Here is a 21,402-nt window from a genome sequence, read left to right as displayed (position 1 = left end):
GAAACTTCCTTGCACCGGCCCTGGCTGGAGGACAAAACACTGGTAAATGTAGAGTAGGGAATAATATGCATGGGCAGGGAGCTGGATTAGATGGCTTTAGCAGTGCTTTAATTCTAGATCCACAAGAAAAGGACAATGGTACATGGCAATCCATCAAGTTGAAAGAGAGATCTATGGGGGTACAAAAGGGATTGGTGTTGGGTCCAGTCACGCTTATCATAGATTCCAAGGCCAAGATGGACCACGGTGGTCCTCTAGTCTGATCTCCTCACATCTTCATTAATGATCATGAAGAGAGAGTAAACAGCATGTTAAGGAAATTCACCAATAATTCTTAGTGTCTCTACAAAAATAGAAGTCAGGTTATAAAAACTAGGCTCAAAGGTAGTTAGAAATACTATTGAAGTTGACTGAAGTTGCATGTGTAAGAGGACTGTTGTCCTCTTACTAAAATCCCAGTGATTGGCTAGCTCCCCGTACTAAAAGTAAGGGGAAGGGTCAATGGGAAATCAGGACCCTGAGACTGACAGTCCCCAGGGGCAATGGGGAGAAGCCAATGCCCCAGGTCCTGTCCTCCGTGTGAGCTGGAATTGCCTGGGTCAGACAGAGTGGGGCAGAGCTAAGGAGAAAGCAGGGGCCCAAGCTGAGCTGGGGAGCAGAGCAGAGCCAGGCCAGAAAAGCAGCCCAGGAAGCAGGTCAGAGCTGGGAGCAGCCCACAGAGCAGACCTGGGCTGGGAGCAGAGCTGCAGCAACCAGAGCCAGAGGGGCCAGAAAAGCAGCCCAGGGAGCTGGAGGCAGAGCAGCAGCCGTGCTGAGGCAGTGTGGAGCTGGAGCTGAGGCAGAGTGGTGGAGCTGGAGCAGTCTGGAGCTAGGTGTGGGGAGCAGCTGGGGAGAGTGAGGGGGATCCTGGGCAGCAGGCCCAACGCAGGGAGACACCCCCAGCCAAGAGGCCTGGCAGGCCAGACTCGGAGGGGGATCATAACCCTGACGGGGCAGGGGCAACGCTGGGAAGAAGGGTCCTGCCACCTAGAGCCTGAGGGCGTGTGGCCACCACCAGAGCAAGTAGCCGGCCCGCAGCATCCCTGCAGCACAGCCAGAGCCTGAGAAGGAGGCCTGGGACATGTGAGGAAGAGACTGAACTTCCCTTACATTCCAGAGACATTTCAGAGAGCACCCCAGAGTGGGGACACCCTAGCCCCTGCCCTAAGTGACCACGACAAGTGTGGGGGTCGAGCCCCCCAGGAATCCTGGGCCCAGCCTTGTCGGGGTTACGAGGACTCTAACACACAGGAGAGTGGAAGGGGAACCCTTGAGGTCAGGCAGGCCTCTGGGTAAAGGAAGTGGGAGCAAGGACTCAGATCAGGGATGGGCAAACGTTTTGGCCCGAGAGCCACATCTGGGTATGGAAATTGTATGACAGGCCATGAATGCTCACGAAATTGAGGGTTGGGGTGCGGGAGGGGGTGAGGGCTCCGGCTGGGGGTGGGGCTGGGAATAAGGGGTTTGGGGTGCAAGAGGGTGCTCCAGGTGGGACCGAGGGGTTCGGAAGGCAGGAGGGGAATCAGAGCTCGGGCAGGGAGTTGGGATGGGGGAGCAAGGGGGCAGGCTCCGGGCGGTGCTTACCTCTCCCGAAAGCAGCGGCATGTCCCTCCTGCGTGGCCAGGCGGCTCTGCATGCTGACCTGTCCACAGGCACCGCCCCCGCAGCTCCCATTGGCCATGGTTCCTGGCCAATGGGAGCTGTAGGGGCAACGCTTGAGGCAGGGGCAGGATGTGATGCCCCCTGGCTGCCCCTATGCATAGGAGCCAGAGGGGGGACATGCTGCTGCTGTTTCCAGGAGCCATGCGGAGTGGGGCAAGCTCTGGATCCCACTCCCCTGCGGGAGCTTGAGGGCCGAATTAAAACATCCGAAGGGCCGGATGTGGCCCCCAGGCCATAGTTTGTCCACCCCGACTCAGATCCTTTTGCTAACCCATTTCACCGGGGTAGTGTATAAGTCAGGAAAATTCCCCACAATAGCGGGATCATTCCCCCACTTACACATGCATGGACAGAATTGAACCTGAAATGAGAACTGGAGGAACTTCTTGCATTTTTCTGAATGCTAACCTAGGCATGTTCCATTTGGTTGGGTGCTTGGGATAAGGAGTGGGTCTCTCCAGCTCAAAGTGCTAAAAGTGTTTTGAAAAGAACAGAGGACTGATCAAACTAGACAAACACAAAAACAGGTGAGTGATGTAACTAATACCCAAGATTATTGGTTGAATATATGAAGATGCATATGAGCCTCAGTAACAGAATAATGTGCTAAACAAATCAGCAGGGAAAGTGAAACATGTTGCTAAAGTGTGTGTCATGCCCCTTTCCTCGAGGAGTTACACTATAAATAACAACAGCCTACTACTGCTGCTATGTAATGGAGGTTTTCCTTTATTTCAAGTGTTGGAGTTGTATGGTTTGGTGATAAATGGCCAGGATTCAAATCCTACTCCTGGCCTGTCATGAAGTTTGTTACAAGAGAATTTAAAAAATCTGCTTATCTTCAACCAACTTTTATAAATCTACAGTGAGATTATGAAATAAGAGAGTAGACCTTCTAATAAAAGTGGTTTACTAAACTCTGAGATCTTATAAAGAGCTCTAGGTCATCATTTATAAAGATTGTCTGCCGACACTGTTAGGGTGGTATTGATACAATTGTGGGTCTGATCTGGACTTATTACTCGGGCAAAGCTCCCATTTAAATCCATGAGAGTTCTGCTTGAATAAGGCCTGCAGGTTCTGACTCACTTTTGACTCTGTCCATGGTCCTTTTCCTCAGTTACTTAGGGCTCAATTCTGACACCTTTACTCATACTGAGGAGTACCTCACTACACAAGTAGTCCCATTAACATCAGCTCATACAATAAGGGCCGTCATGTGAGTCAGAGAGGCAGATTTGGGCCCTCAGTGTATCCACCGTTTCGCATCTTCCATAGTTTCTCTCAGGCTGCCACACAAAAGAGTCAGGGAAATATTTTATTAACTCAGCTGCAGAACCACTAAAAGCCGCAGAAAGCACTTAGAAATAAAAGTAACCTAATGCGCTATTTCCAGCAGCACTTCCTGCTCACAGCTTGCCTGATCATGTCTGCCTTGTGAAGTCAGAGGAATCGCTGTCTCAAAGTCTCTTCACACTACCACGGAGAATTACCAACCACTGTTCTTGTTCCCCATAGACACTGACAATGCAAAACAAGACAGACATTCAGCAGATGGCATTTGGAGTTCTCTTAGAATCAAACAGCAAATGTATTGCTCCCTCCAGTTTTTAGACTGTGTTTTCAAATATGGTACACGTTTCCCAGAGTACTTAACATTTACCTATATTTCTTTTAAACAGAGGAATTGCATTTAGGACATTGGTCAATAGCAACAGGCAGGCTTTGTTTTCTTAAAACTTTATTACTGTAACTCTTTCTTGCCTGGCTTGTGTTCTATGCAATGATAAAGGCGGTATATAAATGAAACTGCTTAGTTTTAGCTGGGTCAGTCCCAGCTCTGGCTACATGGTGTTTTTAAAGTGGGTTGGGTCAGCGTTCAGTGCAGCTGGGAGTCTGTCACACTTCTTAAAATGCATAGAAAGGCAACTGAAAGGATAGATGTTAATTGATTATTCTGTTTCCATTTCACCATAAAAATAAGTGACACTGACTGCAGTCTAATGTAGAGGATTCTCCCAGTGATAAGTGGTACTTTGTCTTGTGTGTTGAAAGCAGCTAATCAAGCCCCGCTCTCCAGTACAGCATTACAGATTGATTGCCCACAGGCTCCCAGCTCTGAAGTCAAAGGGGGTTGCTATGGGAATCGGGAGGGCACTTGAAGACAGGATCTGAAGCTTGTGTTTCCCTGTCCAAGGCAGCTGGAGTCAGAGAAAAGAAAAACTAAGAGGAGGGGGCACGCGCACACACAGCCACAGCAAAATGCATGCATGTTAGAGGAGGGATCTTCATAGCATGAGACTGTGGCATATAGAAGAGCAAAGACACTAAAGGATCTGGCAGTGGTGGCTCAGTGTTGTTTGGCTAAACCTTTTTTCCTGTTCTATAGCTGACACTGAGAAAGTACAGTAAAAGTCCAATTGTAACAAGATGGGATCCGGCTCCTCAACTTACCGACCCAAGTGTATTTATTTGGATATTGATGGAAGAATTCAAAAGGTACTTTTTCTTATTTTTCACAAACTGGTGTCTCTTTCAGTAAGCAGCAGCAATAATGATGGCAGGCTATGTTTATTATGTGATATAAAAGGTGTTTATATTCAGCTCTGGCATGGATCTTGACTCTTTGTAAAATGCTCTTGAGTTACTTCTGTTTTGCAAATGAATATAGGGGTTTTTTAGGTGCAATTAGGACTCTCTGTGCTGCAGGGCTGTGTGTGTGTGAGAGAGAGAGGGAGAGAATTCCAGATTTAATAGTCTTCCAGGATTGCTCTACAAGAGCAGCCCTTTACGTGTGGTTGCAAAGTTTTGCATGTGGAAAGGTGCTTTCCTGGTTTTCACATGATCAATAGTAACTGGAAAAGAAGCTATGTTGCATTATTTTGAGATTGTCTAGCACACGGATATTAACAGTAGGAAGACATTTTAAAATATACTTTAAATGGTATAGGAAGCTATTTCATTAGTGCCTTATGTATTTGTATCAGCAGGTAGGGATCCCCAATAACATTGGCAAAGTTCTTCTTCCATATCATTAAACTTTTATCAAAACTTCAGATATTGTTTATTGTGTACTCAGTGCTACACAGAACATGGAGGAAGATGCTTTCCCTGCTCTGAGGAATGTTTAGTAACTAAAAAACATACAGCTCAGAATATGTGAAATATATTAGACATGCATTTTACATATAAACACCCTACTGTTTCTATTACTAATTTATCCTAGATCATCTTTCAGCCACAAATCAAGTGCCTTATCTTATACAGCAAATAGAAGACAGTAAGCTATTAAAGCGTGATCTCACTGTGGCTTGCAAAATTCAAAATAGCCATCTTTTAAGGTTCAAGCCTAAATTATTATTTCACCTAGCCTCAGCTTTTCCTTTGGAAAGAAATAGCATTATGCATTTTCCCCCATGTTTTTTAAATGACCTTATAAACAGGTAATTTAGGATTAGCTGCCTACAGTCATATCAAAGTGTGTCACCTTTGCCTGCAGTTCTCCCCCCCCCCCCCCCCCGCCCCTCTCCCTGCCCCGACTGCTCTGGTCACCTATAAGACTTAACCAAGTCTCCTGCATAAGGCAAGCTCACAGAAGCATGCAAATAGAGAATCAGGAATGTTGTCAAAAGAAGACCTTGGATAATGTAGAGCTGCACAAGTTTCCCCAGAGCAGAATATTATCACCTCATCAGTTTGGGGGCTTTGAGTTGAAGGTGAAATCTCTATTGCTGTCAGCTCTTCGTCACTAGCAGAAAGAAGCATCCAAACTCTGTTAAACAGGAGGGAGGATATATGTTTTGCCACAGTGTAGCAGAGCTAGTTGCCTAATAATCCAAGGAAATGACAGTTGCTGTGTCAAGTTCCCTAAAACCCTTCAAAAATAGAAAAACAAAGGTTTTAATTTTTATTTTAAAAAGATCGAGAGCATTTACATCATATTTACTTAATAATACTTGTCACTTCCTCCTGCTAAAAATTGAGCATTTCCCAGGATTAGTCTCTGGAGAGTAATTGTATTGCAGAAGAACACACCAGAGGCATGACTGCATGAAATAGTAACGCAAACTCAAGCAATATAAATTTTGCTCAATGAACATTATCTGTTTCTTTTGTCAGATGTGAAATTCCATCTGAGCAATGTTTGGAAGGATTCCTGCAGTAAAAATGTAGAGTAAATGGGGGTTCATTCAGGGTAAGCAGAGCATTTCACAAAGCCTCATGCCTCCTAAGTAAAGACATAATTAGACGAAAGGAATCCATAATCTTCCAAGGAATGCAGTATTTGTGATTTCTAGAGGCAGCTCATTAAACTAATGCTGAACTACTCCTTACTTGACCCAGTACTGAAATACGATCATTATAAAATTGTTTGAGTCTGAAAGGATTTAGCCCCAAAGTCTGACTGTACTGATTAACATTTCAGAGTATTGTAATGGAGGTGGGCATCTGATGATAATGATAATAATAAATACTTTTGTATATAAATGGCCTGATTCTGGCCTCACACCAGTTTTGCACTGGGGTACACCATTGACTTCTACTCCTCATTTACACAAGTTTAAGTCAGAGGACAATCAGACTCATTGACTATTATGCCTCAGGATCTGTTATGTAGCACATTACACTTGAGGAGCTGTTAATGAAAACATTCACATTTAATTAAGTATCACATCCTAACAGGTAAGTGTACTGTTAGGTAAACTGAGGCACAAAGCCGGTACGTGACCTGACTCAGTCTAACTGCTAGACCAGGGTGCTCAGTATATTGAGATCCTGGTAATCTGCAGAATGAAAGTGTTTGAGAACCCATCAGTAGAATCATAGAATCGTAGGCTGGGAAGGAACCTTAAGAGGTCATCTAGTCCAGTCCCTGGCACTCATGGCAGGACTAAGTATTATCTAGACCATCCCTGATAGGTGTTTGTCTAACCTACTCTTAAAAATCTCCAGTGATGGAGAGTCCACACCCTTCCTGGGCAATTTATTTCAGTGCTTAACCACCCTGACAATTAGGAAGTTTTTTCCTTATTTCCACCTATACCTCCATTACTATAATTTAAGCCCATTGTTTCTTGCCCTATCCTCAGAGGTTAAGGAGAACATTTTTTCATGTACTTGAAAACTGTTATCATGTCCCCTCTCATCTTCTTTTCCCCAGACTAAACAAACCCAATTTTTTCAATCTTCCCTCGTAGGTCATGTTTTCTAGACCTTTAGTCATCTTTGTTGCTCTTCTCTGGACTGTCTCCAATTTGTCCACATCTTTCCTGAAATGTGGTGCCCAGAAATGAACACAATACTCCAGTTGAGGCCTAATCAGCACGGAGTAGAGCAGAAGAATTACTCCTCATGTCTTGCTTACAATACTCCTGCTTATACATCCCAGAATGATGTTAGTGGCACCTTAAAGACTATCTGTTAGTCTTTAAGGTGCCACCAGACTCCTTGTTGTTTTTGTAGATACAGACTAACACGGCTACCCCCTGATACTTGATCCCAGAATGATGTTTGCTTTTTTTGCAACCATGTTGACTCATATTTAGCTTGTGATCCACTCTGACCCCCAGATCCCTTTCTGAAGTACTCCGGCCAACTTTCACACACTCTTTATTCATATGAGTAGTCCTATATGAGTACCCATAGGATTACCGTTATGCAGTGGCTCTCAACCTTTCCAGACTACTGTATCCCTCTCAGGAATCTGATTTGTCTTGCATACCCCAACTTTCACCTCAGTTAAAAACGACTTGCTTACAAAATCAGACAGAAAAATACAGAAGTGTCACAGCACACTATTACTGAAAAATTGCTTAATTTCACATTTTTACTATATAATTATAAAATAAATTAATTGGAATATAAATATTGTACTTGCATTTCAGTGTATAGTATATAGAGGTGTATAAACAAGTCATTGTCTGTATGAAATTTTAGTTTGTACTGATGTCGCTAGTCCTTTTTATGTAGCCTGTTGTAAACCTAGGCAAATATCTAGAAGAACTGATGGACCCCCTGGAAGACCTCTGTGTACCCCCAGTGATACACATACCCCTGGTTGAGAACCACTGCAGTTATGCATGGGAATAATTGTCTGCAGGATCAGGGCCATACTTCTTGATGGTAGACCACTAAAGACAACAGCCTATGAAAAATAGTGCAGATCATGATTCATGTAATTTGTTTCAACTTTCCCTGTGACTCATCAAATTTCAGTGAATTCAAGGGAGCTGATAAAATAGTTTCTTGATGTCTAGTTATTAATGCAGCAAATTAAGCAATGCACATTCTAAACCACCCTGTCATGTTAAATTATTTGTACAGTACAGTTTAGTGAATATTTTTTAGAGTAAAGAATGGTTTAAAGCAGACTATTTAGAAATTTGGAAGAGGGGATCATATCAATAGTTAATGCTCCCCTCTGCATTCCCTTTAAAAGGTGGCAACTCTGTTTATGGTTGGGTATCTTCAGTATATTTCTTAGAGCCCCAAGCATTCCTCCAAACACTTGGAAGGCATGAGTTTAAGGCCACCATCCTTCTGTCCAGAAGGACTGCACAGGTTAAATAAATGGAGATATACCTATCTCATAGAGCTGGAAGGGATGACCTTGAAAGGTCATTGAGTCCAGCCCCCTGCCTTCAGTAGCAGGACCAAATACTGATTTTGCCCTCGATCCCTAAGTGGCCCCCTCAAGGATTGAACTCACAACCCTGGGTTTAGCAGGCTAATGCTCAAACCACTCAGCTATCCCGCCACCCACACTGAGCTCTTATCACTTCCTGTACCAGTCACTACATCTCTAAAAAGCACACCGCTTCTGCAGCACTCCTTCTTCCCAAGGCATTCCTGACCAGGAATCTAGCCTGGAGCTCTCATGTGCCAGTGCTTAATTTGTTCCTGGCTGAGCCCCGCGGGGCACCTCTCGGCTTGGCAGTTCAGAGCCCTGGCACCGTTGGACTTGCTGTGTCAGTTATGAAAGTAAAAAAATTGCTTGAACCCCCAAGCGGCGAAAAAAAAAAAGAAAAACCCCATTGAGCTTCCGCCGAAGAGGAAGAGACGGCGTGAAGAACCCGCTGCTGAAGACTAAAGCAGGGCGCTTGAGCAGCTGCTGAACTGCCGCCGAAGACCCGGACGTGCCGCCCCAATTCCGGTCGGCGTGCTGCCCCTTTCTATTGGCCGCCCCAGGCACCTGATTCCTTAGCTGGTGCCTGGAGCTGGCCCTGGCCCCAGCACCTCTTTCGTAACAAATTAAGCACTGATCAGTGCACATCACCAAGTGCTCACCAGATAATTTCTCTTTACTGAGGGTTCCACCTGAAGATGTTTCTTCCAAACCTCTCAGTTTGTGGATATTAAAAAGTAGCAGAGGGTAAAAAGTATGTTTGATCATAGAAGTTGTGTGTCTTGAAATCACAGTATGCAGGATCTTTCTGGCTTCTGTGCTTCATTTCAGAATCACAAACTGTTATCTTTAGAAAAGTAATCATTTACTCTTCATCTGTGTACTGTGCTGAAGTGAATATCCTTAGAATCTGCCAATGTTCTTGAGACGAGACTGACCCATATAGGTGTTCGATCTCTGGCCCCAACTGATCTAACATCCACCTCTCTGTCTGATACACAGGCAATGTAAAAAGCTAGTGGAGGGTTTAAATTCTTGGACTGATGTTTCTCTCTCTTCCCCCACCCCCAACTAGAATTACACCTGCATAAACCAAGAATCAGGCATAACATTTTGAATAGAACATTTAAAACTTTAGTAGGATAGTAGCAAACACAAAATGAGCATCCTATCTCAATGTTGTGTTGTATCCTAACCACGCTCAACAGGCATTGAAATAGTTTAGACAAGACTACCGATTATAATTATACCCTGCTCTTATTGGGTTTTTTTTAATCAGTATGTCACAAAGAACTTTACAAAAGAGGCAAGTATCATTATCCCCATTTTATAGATGGGGAAACTGAGGCACAGGGAGGTGAAGTTACTGGGCCAACTATTAATTAAGTTGGGAAATAAAGGAGAAACAACCTGTTATTTTGGATAGGGATAGGCTCAAATTACACTACTTGGATCTCAATTTCAAACACTCGTAAACTCTTGGTATTTAGAAGTGAGGTTTTAGATGGGGCTTATCTCTATGTTTGGAAAATATAACTGATAAGATAGGTAGTCTTATCAGTACTTTCTCAGCTTCTCAAGAACACCATTTGATTACAAAATTAGAAAAGAAAGTTTCTTCTTTCCCAGTGATTTCAACACAGTAATATTTAAGTGCTCCTGTTTCACATTGATATAGCCATGTAAGGCCATTGGAGAGGAAAGGATAATCATGATGAGAGAAACGTCACATCAGACTTCTTATTTAGCAGTCCAAAATTCTTCTGTGAAAACTGTTGTTAAAGCAATTCAGTAACACTTTTCACAGCCTGGACAATAAACATTACACAATAAGGCATAATCGTATTGTGCCAACTCTGCACCCCTTCTCTGAGCTGGACACAGATGCTGGTAGATGTCCTAAGGTAGCACGCATCTGAACCTATTTCTCTTTTTGGTTTGGGCATAAACCCCCTTTGCTTACATGGATCCAGAGGCCCCTAACGCAAAGACCCAATTTCACACACAGGAATTCTGAGACCATTTATATAAAGAAATATAAGCAAGGGAATGGGTACAGACTGACGGGCCGAAAGGGGATGGGGGACTGAAGGGAATTAAACAGCGACAGTGAAACAATAGTACCATCCCTCCCCTTTCCGCCCCCCCCCCCCCCAAGGTACCCAAAACCTTCACACACATGCACAGCCCACCTGAGGCCTCCGATCACACGAGTGGTGCACATAAAGCAGAAATGCGCTAGCTTGGTGGGGTGCGCTGCTCGGTGGCTGCTCAGTTTGGACCTCTGACCTGTCGGGGTGCCCTTGCTCCTTGGCTACTCAGCCTTCACCTGCCCTTGGGACACGTGAGTCTGAATCCAAAGTGTTCACCACCAGTTGCAGTCTAGCAGTGTTCATCACAGGCCTGTTCCCTGGGCTCACAGACACCCACACCCAGTGCAACACAGTCCTTCTCCCTTTCCACCGAGGCGCTTCTCCCCCCTGCCTCTCCACCTACTCCTCCCAACTGTTCTGGAATCCTCCGGCTTCTTGCCCCTCTTGGCGACTGATCCACCAAAACTTGGCTGCTTGCACTTAGGCACCATCTGCTGGCTTATTATGGTATGTTGTACAACACAAGCTATGCTGCAGTGTTATTCTACAGCAGTGGTTCTTAAACTAGGGCCGCCGCTTGTTCAGGGAAAGCCCCTGGTGGGCCGGGCCAGTTTGTTTACCTGCCACGTCCGCAGGTTTGGCCGATCGCAGCTCCCAGTGGCCGTGGTTCGCCACTCCAGGCCAATGGGAGCTGCTGGAAGCGGCGGCCAGTACGTCCCTCGGCCCGTGCCGCTTCCTGCAGCTCCCATTGGCCTGGAGCAGTGAACCACAGCCACTGGGAGCTGCGATCGGCCAAACCTGAGGACGTGGCAGGTAAACAAACCGGCCTGGCCCGCCGGGGCTTTCCCTGAGCAAGCAGTGGCCCTAGTTTGAGAACCACTGTTCTACAGACACTAGCATTTTACATAGTTTTAAAAGGTTGCAAACCCTGTACTGTTTGACAGTGATCCTGACTATTTTACTGACTGAAAAAATACATCACCTAAGGGCTACTGTTGTCAGATCCAACAGGTTGATACTACCATGCAAAGGGCTGGAAGCCAAGCACAGGCTTGCTTCGAAAGTATTTTTTGCACTACTCAATTAGGAATTTTACCAGGAAAAAAAAAATTCAAATGCTTGTTGAAAAATTGGAACAAAATCCAATGATCAACAAAAATTAATAAGGGATAGAATTCTGAACATGCGGAGGATGAGATACTCTGAAGCTAAATATAGAACAGAATTTGGGTTTATACACTGTTTCCTACTCATGATATCCATATCCCAAAGTGAAATACAAAGTAATTAGTTGTAAACTGGTAGAGTAGAGACTATGTGTAATCAGAGCAGTTATTGTGTCTTTAATAACAGCTCCTGCTCAGCCTTGAATATTAAAATGTGTTTTATTGAGTGGGACTATCGGGCAAGACACGGGTTATTAATCTCTACCCTCTCTGGAAAGTAGCATGAGATCTTTGACACACACCAGGGCTGTACAGAAGGGACTAAGATAGAAAGGACGTTTGTCTAAAAAGGTTACAGAAATATTAGCATTGTGGATATGACCCAAAACCCAATCAATAAGCATTAGCGCTGACTCAGTGGCCTATTTCACACTCTTTGCACATTTAATCCAACTATTATTTCCACTCCAGAAAGTCTCAGTCATCTTATTAGTCACTCTGCTTTCTTTCCTTGCTTCATGTTACCCTCAGAAGCAAGTCGAGCATATTCTGTACTTAAATCAAATGGCTACATGTTGGCTTTGTTGGAGGCTTATTAAAATGATTGTGCAAAATATTAAATGATGACCAGTTTCACTTTTTTCTAAGCCTATTGGAAATTCCTCTAAAGACAAGGGGGCAACAAATGTTAACCCTAAAACTGGGGAAGCAAACTATGTGCAATTGCTATAATGTTTTTGAGGATTATATTCCTTCCATTGCTGTCTGGCACATGCACAAGGGAGAGGCGGTTAACTGGATTTATATATGTTGAATTAATGGAGATATCCCATCTCCTAGAACTGGAAGGGACCTTGAAAGGTCTTCGAGTCCAGCCCCCTGCTTTCACTAGCAGGACCAAGTACTGATTTTGCCCCAGATCCCTAAGTGGCCCCCCCTCAAGGATTGAACTCATAACCCTGGGTTTAGCAGGCCAATGCTCAAACCACTGAGCTATCCCTATGGTTGGGGATCTTGAAGTTAGCAATCTGCAAATTCAGACTAAACCCTCTAGCGCCCTCTCCCCCACCTTTAGAGTGTTGTTAAAAGAGAACCAAAATAAAAATGACTAAACTGAGCTGGCTTTGATAGTTCAATAAAGAGAACTTTGTGACAGCATTTCTGCAGGGAACTGGACAGGGAAGGAAATAGCTGGTGAAATATAGAGCCTTCTATCTCAAGGTGGTGAGTTCAAGTCCAGTCCAAAATTGTAGTTACCAAAAGTTGCTACAACATGAGGTCTATTTGAAATTAACCTAGTGGCGCCAGTCCAGTTCCCAACAGATAAGAATCCACACAATCATGTCACCCTTGCCAATGGAGTTAACAAAGAAACTAAGGACTGAATGGCTATATTGCCTCAACCCACCACTAAACCCTAGATGTCAGTTCTCCAGTGTGTTGCTGGGGCAGTGTACGGCAACCTGAATTGCCACTGCCTGTGCTATATCTCTTCTATGGATAAGTAGAAGAATTCAGTCAGAGTTCCAATCCAGCACCCTTCACTACAATCACATGATTTTGGTAACTCAAGTGATTGACAACCAGGTTGGCCTAGCAGCAGTGTGAGTGTCCACACTGCAAAGCCACAGTGGAATTGCTGCATCCACACTGGTACTGTGCTCACGCCTGTAAGGCCGTAGAACTTCTGGGAGCACATCCCATAGTTCTTAGTCCTGCTCTAAGCTGCGCCACTCTATGAATTATTTTTTTTTTTTGGAAGCGTATTTTGGGACGATCTGGGCACCTGTGTGGAAGTGGTCTTAGCCCACCAACTCAATGAAGTACTTCTTGTTTGACACTCTCTAGATTTCTGTCCAGGGTGGACCTCTGTCCCAATCTGTGGGTAACCATGGCTCCTACTCTGAGATGTTGGCATTAACCCAACTCAAGACGGATACAGGACATCAGACACAACAGAGGGCATTTCAGCAGCCGCTTGTCATCCTGAGAAAACGATGGCAGCAGGGCTTGTTAAGGAGATCATGCAGGCTGCATGCAGATATGGAGCAGTGGAGATAGCTGATGCAGCTTTTAATAGCTGTGGAATCCCAGTAAGCTGATTGGCAATTCTGGAGCAGGACCACAAGCACAGAGCAATGGGACTGCCTTATCATGCGGACCTAGGACGATGACCGTCAGTGGTTCTAGAACTTCTGTATGAGGAAAGATGCCTTTCTGGAGTGTGTGATGAGCTTCCCTTGGCCCTTAAGTACCAGGACACGCAGTTGAGAGAGGCCAGAAGTGAGCTGCAATTGCCATCTGGAAGCAGGTTACCAAGACTGTGACAGGTCGGTGGCTAATCATTTTGCCATTGGCAACTAGGGTGACCAGATGTCCCAATTTTATAGGGAAAGTCCTAATATTCGGGGCTTTGCCAATTACCCCCCATCCACTGTCCTGGTTTTTCACACTTGCTATCTGGTCACCCTATGTGGCAATGGATGTTTGCAAGCTAATATTGCTGTGGTTCACCCATAGATGGTGAAAATTGCTAATGTCTGTGTAATAAAAGCGGGCTCTGAGTGAATGGGCTTTTCAGACTGTGCTAGGGCTATAAATGGTGCACAAGTGCCCAAAGTCCATCCCCCCACACCCCGCACAAGTTACACATAATGTAAAATAGAAAGGATACTACTAGCTCATTAATCAGGCCTTAGGTTAGGGCAAAATAACTCACCACCTCAGTCTCAAAACAAAGGGCCCAACCCTTTTCCCACTGAGAAGTCACCAGGAAAACTCCCATTTACTTCATTGGGAGTAAGAATGTGCAGGCAATCACAGAAACAATTGTATATTTGCTGGGAAATGATTGCTTGCTGGCTGACTGCTTTGCTTGAAAAGAGAAGGAAGCCAATCAGAAGAGCTCAGCAGCTGACAAAGGAAAAGACCTTTTATAGCATAAAATCATTGGTTTAAAAAAAAAAACCCTAAAGACAATCATTCAAATCATAGAATATCAAGGTTGGAAGGGACCTCAGGAGGTCATCTAGTCCAACTCCCTGCTCAAAGCAGGACCAATCCCCAACTAAATCTTGAGCTCCTTATCAAAATGCAACAAGTGATTTATGAATCACAGTTTCTATCAAACTTTTAAAAGACCAAGAAAATTAGGAATCTAGCCCATAGTCCACTTAAATATAACTTTGCACTCTTTTGTTATTATCTGGAACTTTTAAAAATTCATCCTGGCTTCATTGAAAGCCCTGTGTTTTCCTTCATGAAACAGGCTGGCTTTCTGACCTTTAGTGCTTCCTGAATATTTTTTATCTTATCCCACTCTTATCCCAGTTTCTGGTCACTAATAATTGATTTCCAGAATGAGAACCCCGGACACCTGAAATAGCACTCCCAGCATGTCACAAAAGTTCATTCTGAGTTCAGCTGCAATTGCCATCATCTCCTAAATTATTGCATTTGTCAGTTGTTTGTACAATAATGGGCTTGTGATATTGTGTCGGACAGTTTTAGTAGCCAGCACCTCCGAAAGATGCTGTGTTTTGCTAAGAGCAGGATTTCAGCCATATCTAAATCTGATTAAAAATATATTTAAAACCTTGATTTATTGCTTTGATTGCAGCTGGACTGTAATAAACTAAGATCCATCACTGTGGTGATTATCAAAATAGCCATATAGGATAAATTGACTCTTGATGCCAATTACTTTCTAAATAACGTGTAATAACTGGTAATGATCTGCCTCAGGTTTTTTATGATCTAATTGTTCAATCCTGTAAATTTAATCTAGATACCTGAATGAGTGGGGAAATGCACTAACATTTATCCCCTTATCTTACTATTAAAAAACCCCACCAACAACAAAAACCACATGCCGCCACCACTACAATGAGGTTTTTAATTTCTCCCAAAGACTGGGATATGAAACATTGGTTAAATATCTCCTCTACAAGGTAGCACATCTTACCTAGTCTCACACATCCTGTGCATTGCCAACTCTTAAAATTCTATTACGACTTTTGTGATACTTGGTGTGTTTTCTTAAATCCCCAACTCCTGGAATCTTTTTATTATGTGAAATTCTCAACTTTCATTGTCTGGGGGGAAAATGTTAAGTTTCTGCCCCAGGGTTGTGTAGAAAAGCTTGCCAACATGATGCTTAAAGGCTCAAAAACCAAAAGGCAAATAAGAACGGAATATCTGTATAGATACTTTTATCTCGTGATTTTGAAACCAATCTCATTTTTGGCCTAATTTATGATTTTTTGAATGCTTAGGGCTGCAAGCATCAGTACAAGATTGAGTCCTGATATTATAGGTGGGGCTGATAGCACCACCTATTATTAAGGTTGCCTGACACCTCGCATTATAAGACCCTGTTTTCAGTTGCTTATAATTTTGCCAAACTTTGACTACATGGGTAGAAATGGTCCGTGTTGGATGTCTGCTTCAGGCTGAATTTATTTATTTAGTTTCATTTCAACCAAAACTGTTCAGCCATATCTGAGAACAAGACTAGGGAAACATAAATTTTGCCCAGGTTAAACAACTTCTGAGACCTTTTCTTTGAAATAATCTGGGAGTGGGGGGAGGGGAGCTTGCTTTGGAGCAGGGACTTGACAAATTTGGTCTTTGTGTCAGGGATGTGCCTTTTGCCATCCCTGTGAAAATCTGCCCAAATTTGGCCAAGGTTTAAGCCTTTGAAAAATTTCAGTTTGCACATGCTCAGTAGAGACTTCTTAGATTTTAGCGGCTAAATCCCCTGAAGATTCTATGAGCACCGGGCACATTACAGCCTGGGTCTGAGCAGGACTTTTTCTGCAATTACAGCTCTGGGCTGCTACAGGCCAAGCTGAATCAGAGCCCAGGCACTGGAACTGAAAGTAGACACTGGGCTCTTAATGGCCCCTCTGCTGGGTCCAGGCAGTGAGGAGGAGGGTGCTGCAAGGAAAGAGCCAGACCTGAGGGAGAATAGATAGAACAAGAAGCCTGAGTGGGGCTGCATGCTGATGGGGGGTGGGGAGAGGGAGACTCGGGCAGGCTGGTCAAGGAGACTGGCACTGGGCTGAATAAAGATACTGGGATTATGAGCTAGGGAAGGCCATGGGGGGGGGGGGAAGACATGTTTCAGATCAGGAGCTGGGGCAGGAGGGAGACTAAGACTGTGAGCCAGGGAAGGTAATGGGGAGCAAGCCAGTAGGTGGGAGGAGACTGGGACTGAGTGGGGGCAGGGTAAAGGAAGTGACCAGGGAAGGGAGAGAGATCTGATGAGGAGCTGGTGCAGAGGAGAAGTGGGACTGACTGGACAAAGAGAGTGGCTCAAACAGCTGGGAAGCAAGAGAGAACAGTGAAGTTGGATGAGGAGTCTAGGGAAGGAGACTGGGAATGTGGGTGGAGGGGGCAACTGGAGGCCAGGGTGGGGGAGAGAGGCAGACTGGATGAGAAGCCAGGAGGGGAAAACTGGGACCGGCTGAGCAAGGAGGTTGGGACTGGGGTGAGAAGCCTGAGGCATGGAGACTGGGAGCTGCAAAGTGAAGAGAATGAGATTGGAAGAAGGAGCCAAGAGTGAGGAAGCAACGGGATTGGAACAGGCTGGAGAAGGGGTCATGCTTGGGGGGAATAAACAGAAGAATCCATGCCCAGTAGAGCACACTCCCCATTAGAGCCTGGCATGGAAAGCAAGATCCTCGAGTCTCACCATTCCTCTGCTGTCAGCAAATATGTGTGAAACCCACTGGCAAAATGTCCTGTCCCCCCTCTAGTGCTGGGCCACATACAGGATGACAACCTACTACTGCTATCAGTTATTCTGTTAACTCAAATGGCAGAGGTCTGGGTGGCAGAAGGAACGAGGCAGGGGATTACAGGAAGACCATGAGTGTGTCCTTTCTCTTCCTGCAGTCCCCTTCCCCATACCTTCCAACTTCTGCAACAAATGAAGCAGGGGTCCGACAGACAACAGCCTTCTTTACTACACAATCATGATTCATCTCCAGAGCAGGTCTATCCTGTGCACTGAAAGAGGCAGGGGTCCAGTGGAAAAAATAGTATGTGATCATGTAATTAAAGACTGTATCATAATGCAAATGCACAAAGGGGGTGGCATGGAAACTCCAGCATTTCCTGACTTTTGGAGATGTTGAAACTGACATCTTTTAGGATTGTCTTTGCAATCTTAATAGTGTTTTTTTAACATCATTTTTTGGGTGTAAAAGGGAAAAGGGCATTCTTTGGGCATCAACAGCAGTGGGAAAAATTAGAATTTGTCTCAAGTGGATTCAACTGCTAACTTAACAGTACTGCAATAGTGCCATACATTACAGTGGGAAGTTTGGCATACTTGGAAAACATTACATTCTGTCTAAATTACAGGACCAGATCCTCAGCTGATATAAATCAGTGCAGCACTGTTGACTTGAATTAACCAATGCCTACTGACACTGAGGATCTAACCCATTATATAGACATCCTTCAGCACTTACAATTGTTTCTTTCTACAATGTGTGGTCATGATCATTAGCTAGATTAAGTGTATGATAAAGTTTCTTTGCTATCATTTCAGGTACCGTATGCTATATTTGTAGATAGTTGGGTTAGGATTGCAAAATCTCCTTTCCTTCTCTGCTTTCTCATTGAAAATAAATGAATTAGAAAAGGGGGAAGAGAAGAAAGGGAGGAAAGAATTCCAACACCCAGGGCAAATCAGATATTTCAAAAGCAAGGATGATCATTTACATAAAGCCAGTACATGAGGTTAATGTCCGATGGAATTTAACCGTACCTTATCTTCTTTGTCTTGTTTTTCTTCACTGCTGCTGTTTTGCTTGGAAGGTGGTCTTCAGTAAATACTGCAATTCCAGAGATATTGTGGACCTCTTCTGCATTGCAACTGGGTTACCAAGGTAGGTATCACTTGATACATTTGACAAGGGCTAACACACCTTTCACCTTGGTTCCTTCCCTCTCCAGAACAATTCAGAAGTCGCCTCAAAATGGAACCCCTCACCCAACAATCCCTGAGTTTTGGGAAGAGGAGAAGATATTTCAAAATCCAGACCTGAACCCAGATTTGAATTTTGCATCTCAGGCATATCTCAAGTTACAGTATGTGAGAATCAGAAATTGGGGTAACAGTAATTCATGCATAAATATAAATAGAAGAGGGCTTAATGCACTATTGGAAGGTGCTCAGATATCACAATATTGGTCTGGTATAAGAAATAGAAGAGAAGAGAGGGGTGTTTGAGAACTTGTGCACAGACAAACCCAGTCAAGGATACCAGTTTTACATTTGGGGCAGTGTCAAATAGAACTGTTCCAATCTTGTTCAAGGTTCCTGGTATCCAAACAGAGTACCCACTAGAATTGTGCACAAGTGGGACAAACAAACAAAAATGTCACTGAGTCCCTTGTTCCAGGCCATGTTCTCCTTTATTTGGGTTATTTCTGTGGGAGGGGTGTGGTCTAAAAATTCCATGAGTCTCCACTCCTGGAGTTTCTTGTTAATTGTTTCATTTGGGATAGAGTTTGGTGTTCTTATCCGCCACAAAGGGAATTGGCTGGAGGTTTCACCCATGAATCTGGGGGAATCAGCCAGCAGCCCTTTGTCTGTGCACTGGAGTCCAGTTCCCACTGCTCCCTGGACATCACAGAACCCTCAAAAAGGGGTATGCAGAGAGGAGTATGATGTCCCTTAGATGTACATGCCCACAGTACAAAACCCAAGAAAAACAACAACAGATCATTAAATCACAGGGTTATTGAGTGTGGTTAACTCTGTGGGCATCTGGAGAATCCTACTGACTATTATTTACATAAAACTCTGGGATGGAATCCCATAAGCTTTGCTGTTTACCCTTGCTATTACCCCTCCTTTGATATTGGAGAGATCAACAATTGTCGTTTGCCTGTGATGTCAAACACTTCCACTGTCACTCAGAAAACCTTGTTTAACAACGTAAGCCATGCATGGACAATAACAGGAGGGTTTCAGTTAAACAGGCTGGGTTATGGTTTGTTTTAAATAGGGCCATACAAAGGGCTGCTGAAGTTTCACTAATTACAAACAAGCTTCTGGTGAGCCCATTTCAGTCTGTGGTGCCAAAACTAGCAAAATAATATTCAGAAAACATTGCCCTCTTTTCAGTTGCTGTTGGTGTTTTGTTTTTGTTGGTTGTGAAGGAGTTTCTTTAGCAATTTCAGAATTCCCTTTTGTAAAAGAAGTGAATAACAACACTGATAATCACTTGTGTAGAATGAAGGGGGTTGGATTTTGTATGTATTATCTCAAGGTAAATATTTTTATTGATTTTTAACTCAGTCAATATATATCTGCCAAGTCAATAAATCATGATACCTCCTCAGTGGAAGTCAGTATCTGATTATTCAACAGCACAGCATATGTGATTTTTATAGGGAGCAAAGTTCCCTGTGGGGACAGACAAGACCACAGTTGCATTTTAATCACAAATGTCTCTTGTGGTTGTACTGTACAGAACATAGCCATTAAGGACCTAATTCTCCACGGCCTTGCCCCTTGTGTAGTCATCATCTACACCAGTGCAAAATGGGTGTGATACAGTAGCTACTCAGAATGGGAGTGTTTTAAGCCCACTTAGCCAGTTATACCTGTGCAATGCAAGGTCTGAGGCAGTGCAGAATCAGGACCATCACTTTCTAGGTTAAATAAACCTCTTTGATTCGTGTCTTTCAGGAACACAACTATTTCACTTTTGACGGTTGATAATTGCATGGTATCCATCGATCCAACAATGCCAGCAAACTCAGAGAGGTAAGCCTGAGGCGGGCTCGATCCTGTAAAATAGCACCAAGCCAAGGGGAAAGGGTTTGCTTAGCCACAAACACCGTTTCTGTGCGACGTGGTAGCAGAGCCTGTGCAGTGAGAGGTAGCTGTCAGCAGAAGTTAGGCACAAGATTATAACACAAATGCCTCTTTGGTTTTTAATTTTACCTGTTATTAAAGTAGGCGGAGCTATCTGAGGGAAAACTACTGCACATAAGTATTTAGTATAGAACATCTTTTTACAACCCACTGTGTTTACTCCAAAGGCTCCCAGCTCCCTTAATTCACAGCCTTCTTTATTTCTCTGTTAGAACGTAGGCATGCCATTATTTAGAAACTGGGGGTCCCGGCTTTTATGAGGTGTGGATTCATATACATGCTGCTCCAAGCCCAACACGGCTCTAAACCCCATTTACTTTTGTTCCCTGGCATTTCATAGCTTGCTCTGCCTTGCTATTTTTTTCACCGTGGCCACTCTCATTATTCTTTATTTATTTATGTATTTACTTGTATTACCGTAGTGCCTAGCCCCCACCCCAGTCGTGGGCCAGGACCTCACTGTGCTAGGCATTGTACAAACAGAACAAAAAGACTGTCCCTGCCCCAAGGAACAGGGCTGCCCGGGGGGGGGGACAAGTGGGGCAATTTGCCCCAGGCCCCGGGCCCCGCAGGGGCCCCCACGAGAATGGCTGAGGCTCACTCCCGCCATCCCCCCGGCGCCTCAGCGCGTCCTGGACAGCGCTACAGTTGTGTGGCTCTGGCAGGCCTGAGCTCCTCCCCACTCAGAGCCTCGTGGTAAAGGGGCGGGGCTGCAAGCTCCGGGCCGAGCGGCTCCTCCCCTTACCACACGGCTCTGAGCGGGGAGGAGCTCAGGCCTCCCGGAGCCACGCGGCTGCAGCGCTGTCCAGGGCCACTCCTGGATGCGCACGCTGAGGCGCTGGGAGGTGGGGGTAAGCGGCCGGGGCCGGGAGGGTTGGATAAGGGGTAGGGAGTCCCAGGGGCAGGGAGGGGGGGGTT

The 21,402-nt window shown here is 44.6% G+C and overlaps 1 protein-coding gene across 1 annotated transcript in view; it reads left to right on the top strand.

The window, feature by feature from the left end:
• Positions 1 to 4,131: 4,131 nt before the first annotated feature.
• The window catches only part of LOC112111331 (high affinity cGMP-specific 3',5'-cyclic phosphodiesterase 9A), a 91,454-nt gene continuing 74,183 nt past the window's right edge, over positions 4,132 to 21,402 (top strand). Inside the window, exons 1-3 of the mRNA XM_026651470.2 lie at positions 4,132 to 4,200; positions 18,414 to 18,484; positions 20,296 to 20,373. Coding sequence (XP_026507255.1) covers positions 4,132 to 4,200; positions 18,414 to 18,484; positions 20,296 to 20,373 — 218 coding nt within the window. The remainder of the gene's footprint in view (positions 4,201 to 18,413; positions 18,485 to 20,295; positions 20,374 to 21,402) is intronic.

Source organism: Terrapene carolina, unplaced genomic scaffold (genome assembly GCF_002925995.2).
Source record: "Terrapene carolina triunguis isolate 2854851 unplaced genomic scaffold, T_m_triunguis-2.0 Scaffold31, whole genome shotgun sequence".
Lineage (NCBI taxonomy): Eukaryota > Metazoa > Chordata > Testudines > Emydidae > Terrapene > Terrapene triunguis.
The sequence above is the reverse complement of the archived record's forward strand: the minus strand, read 5'-3'. Positions and strand labels throughout refer to the sequence as shown.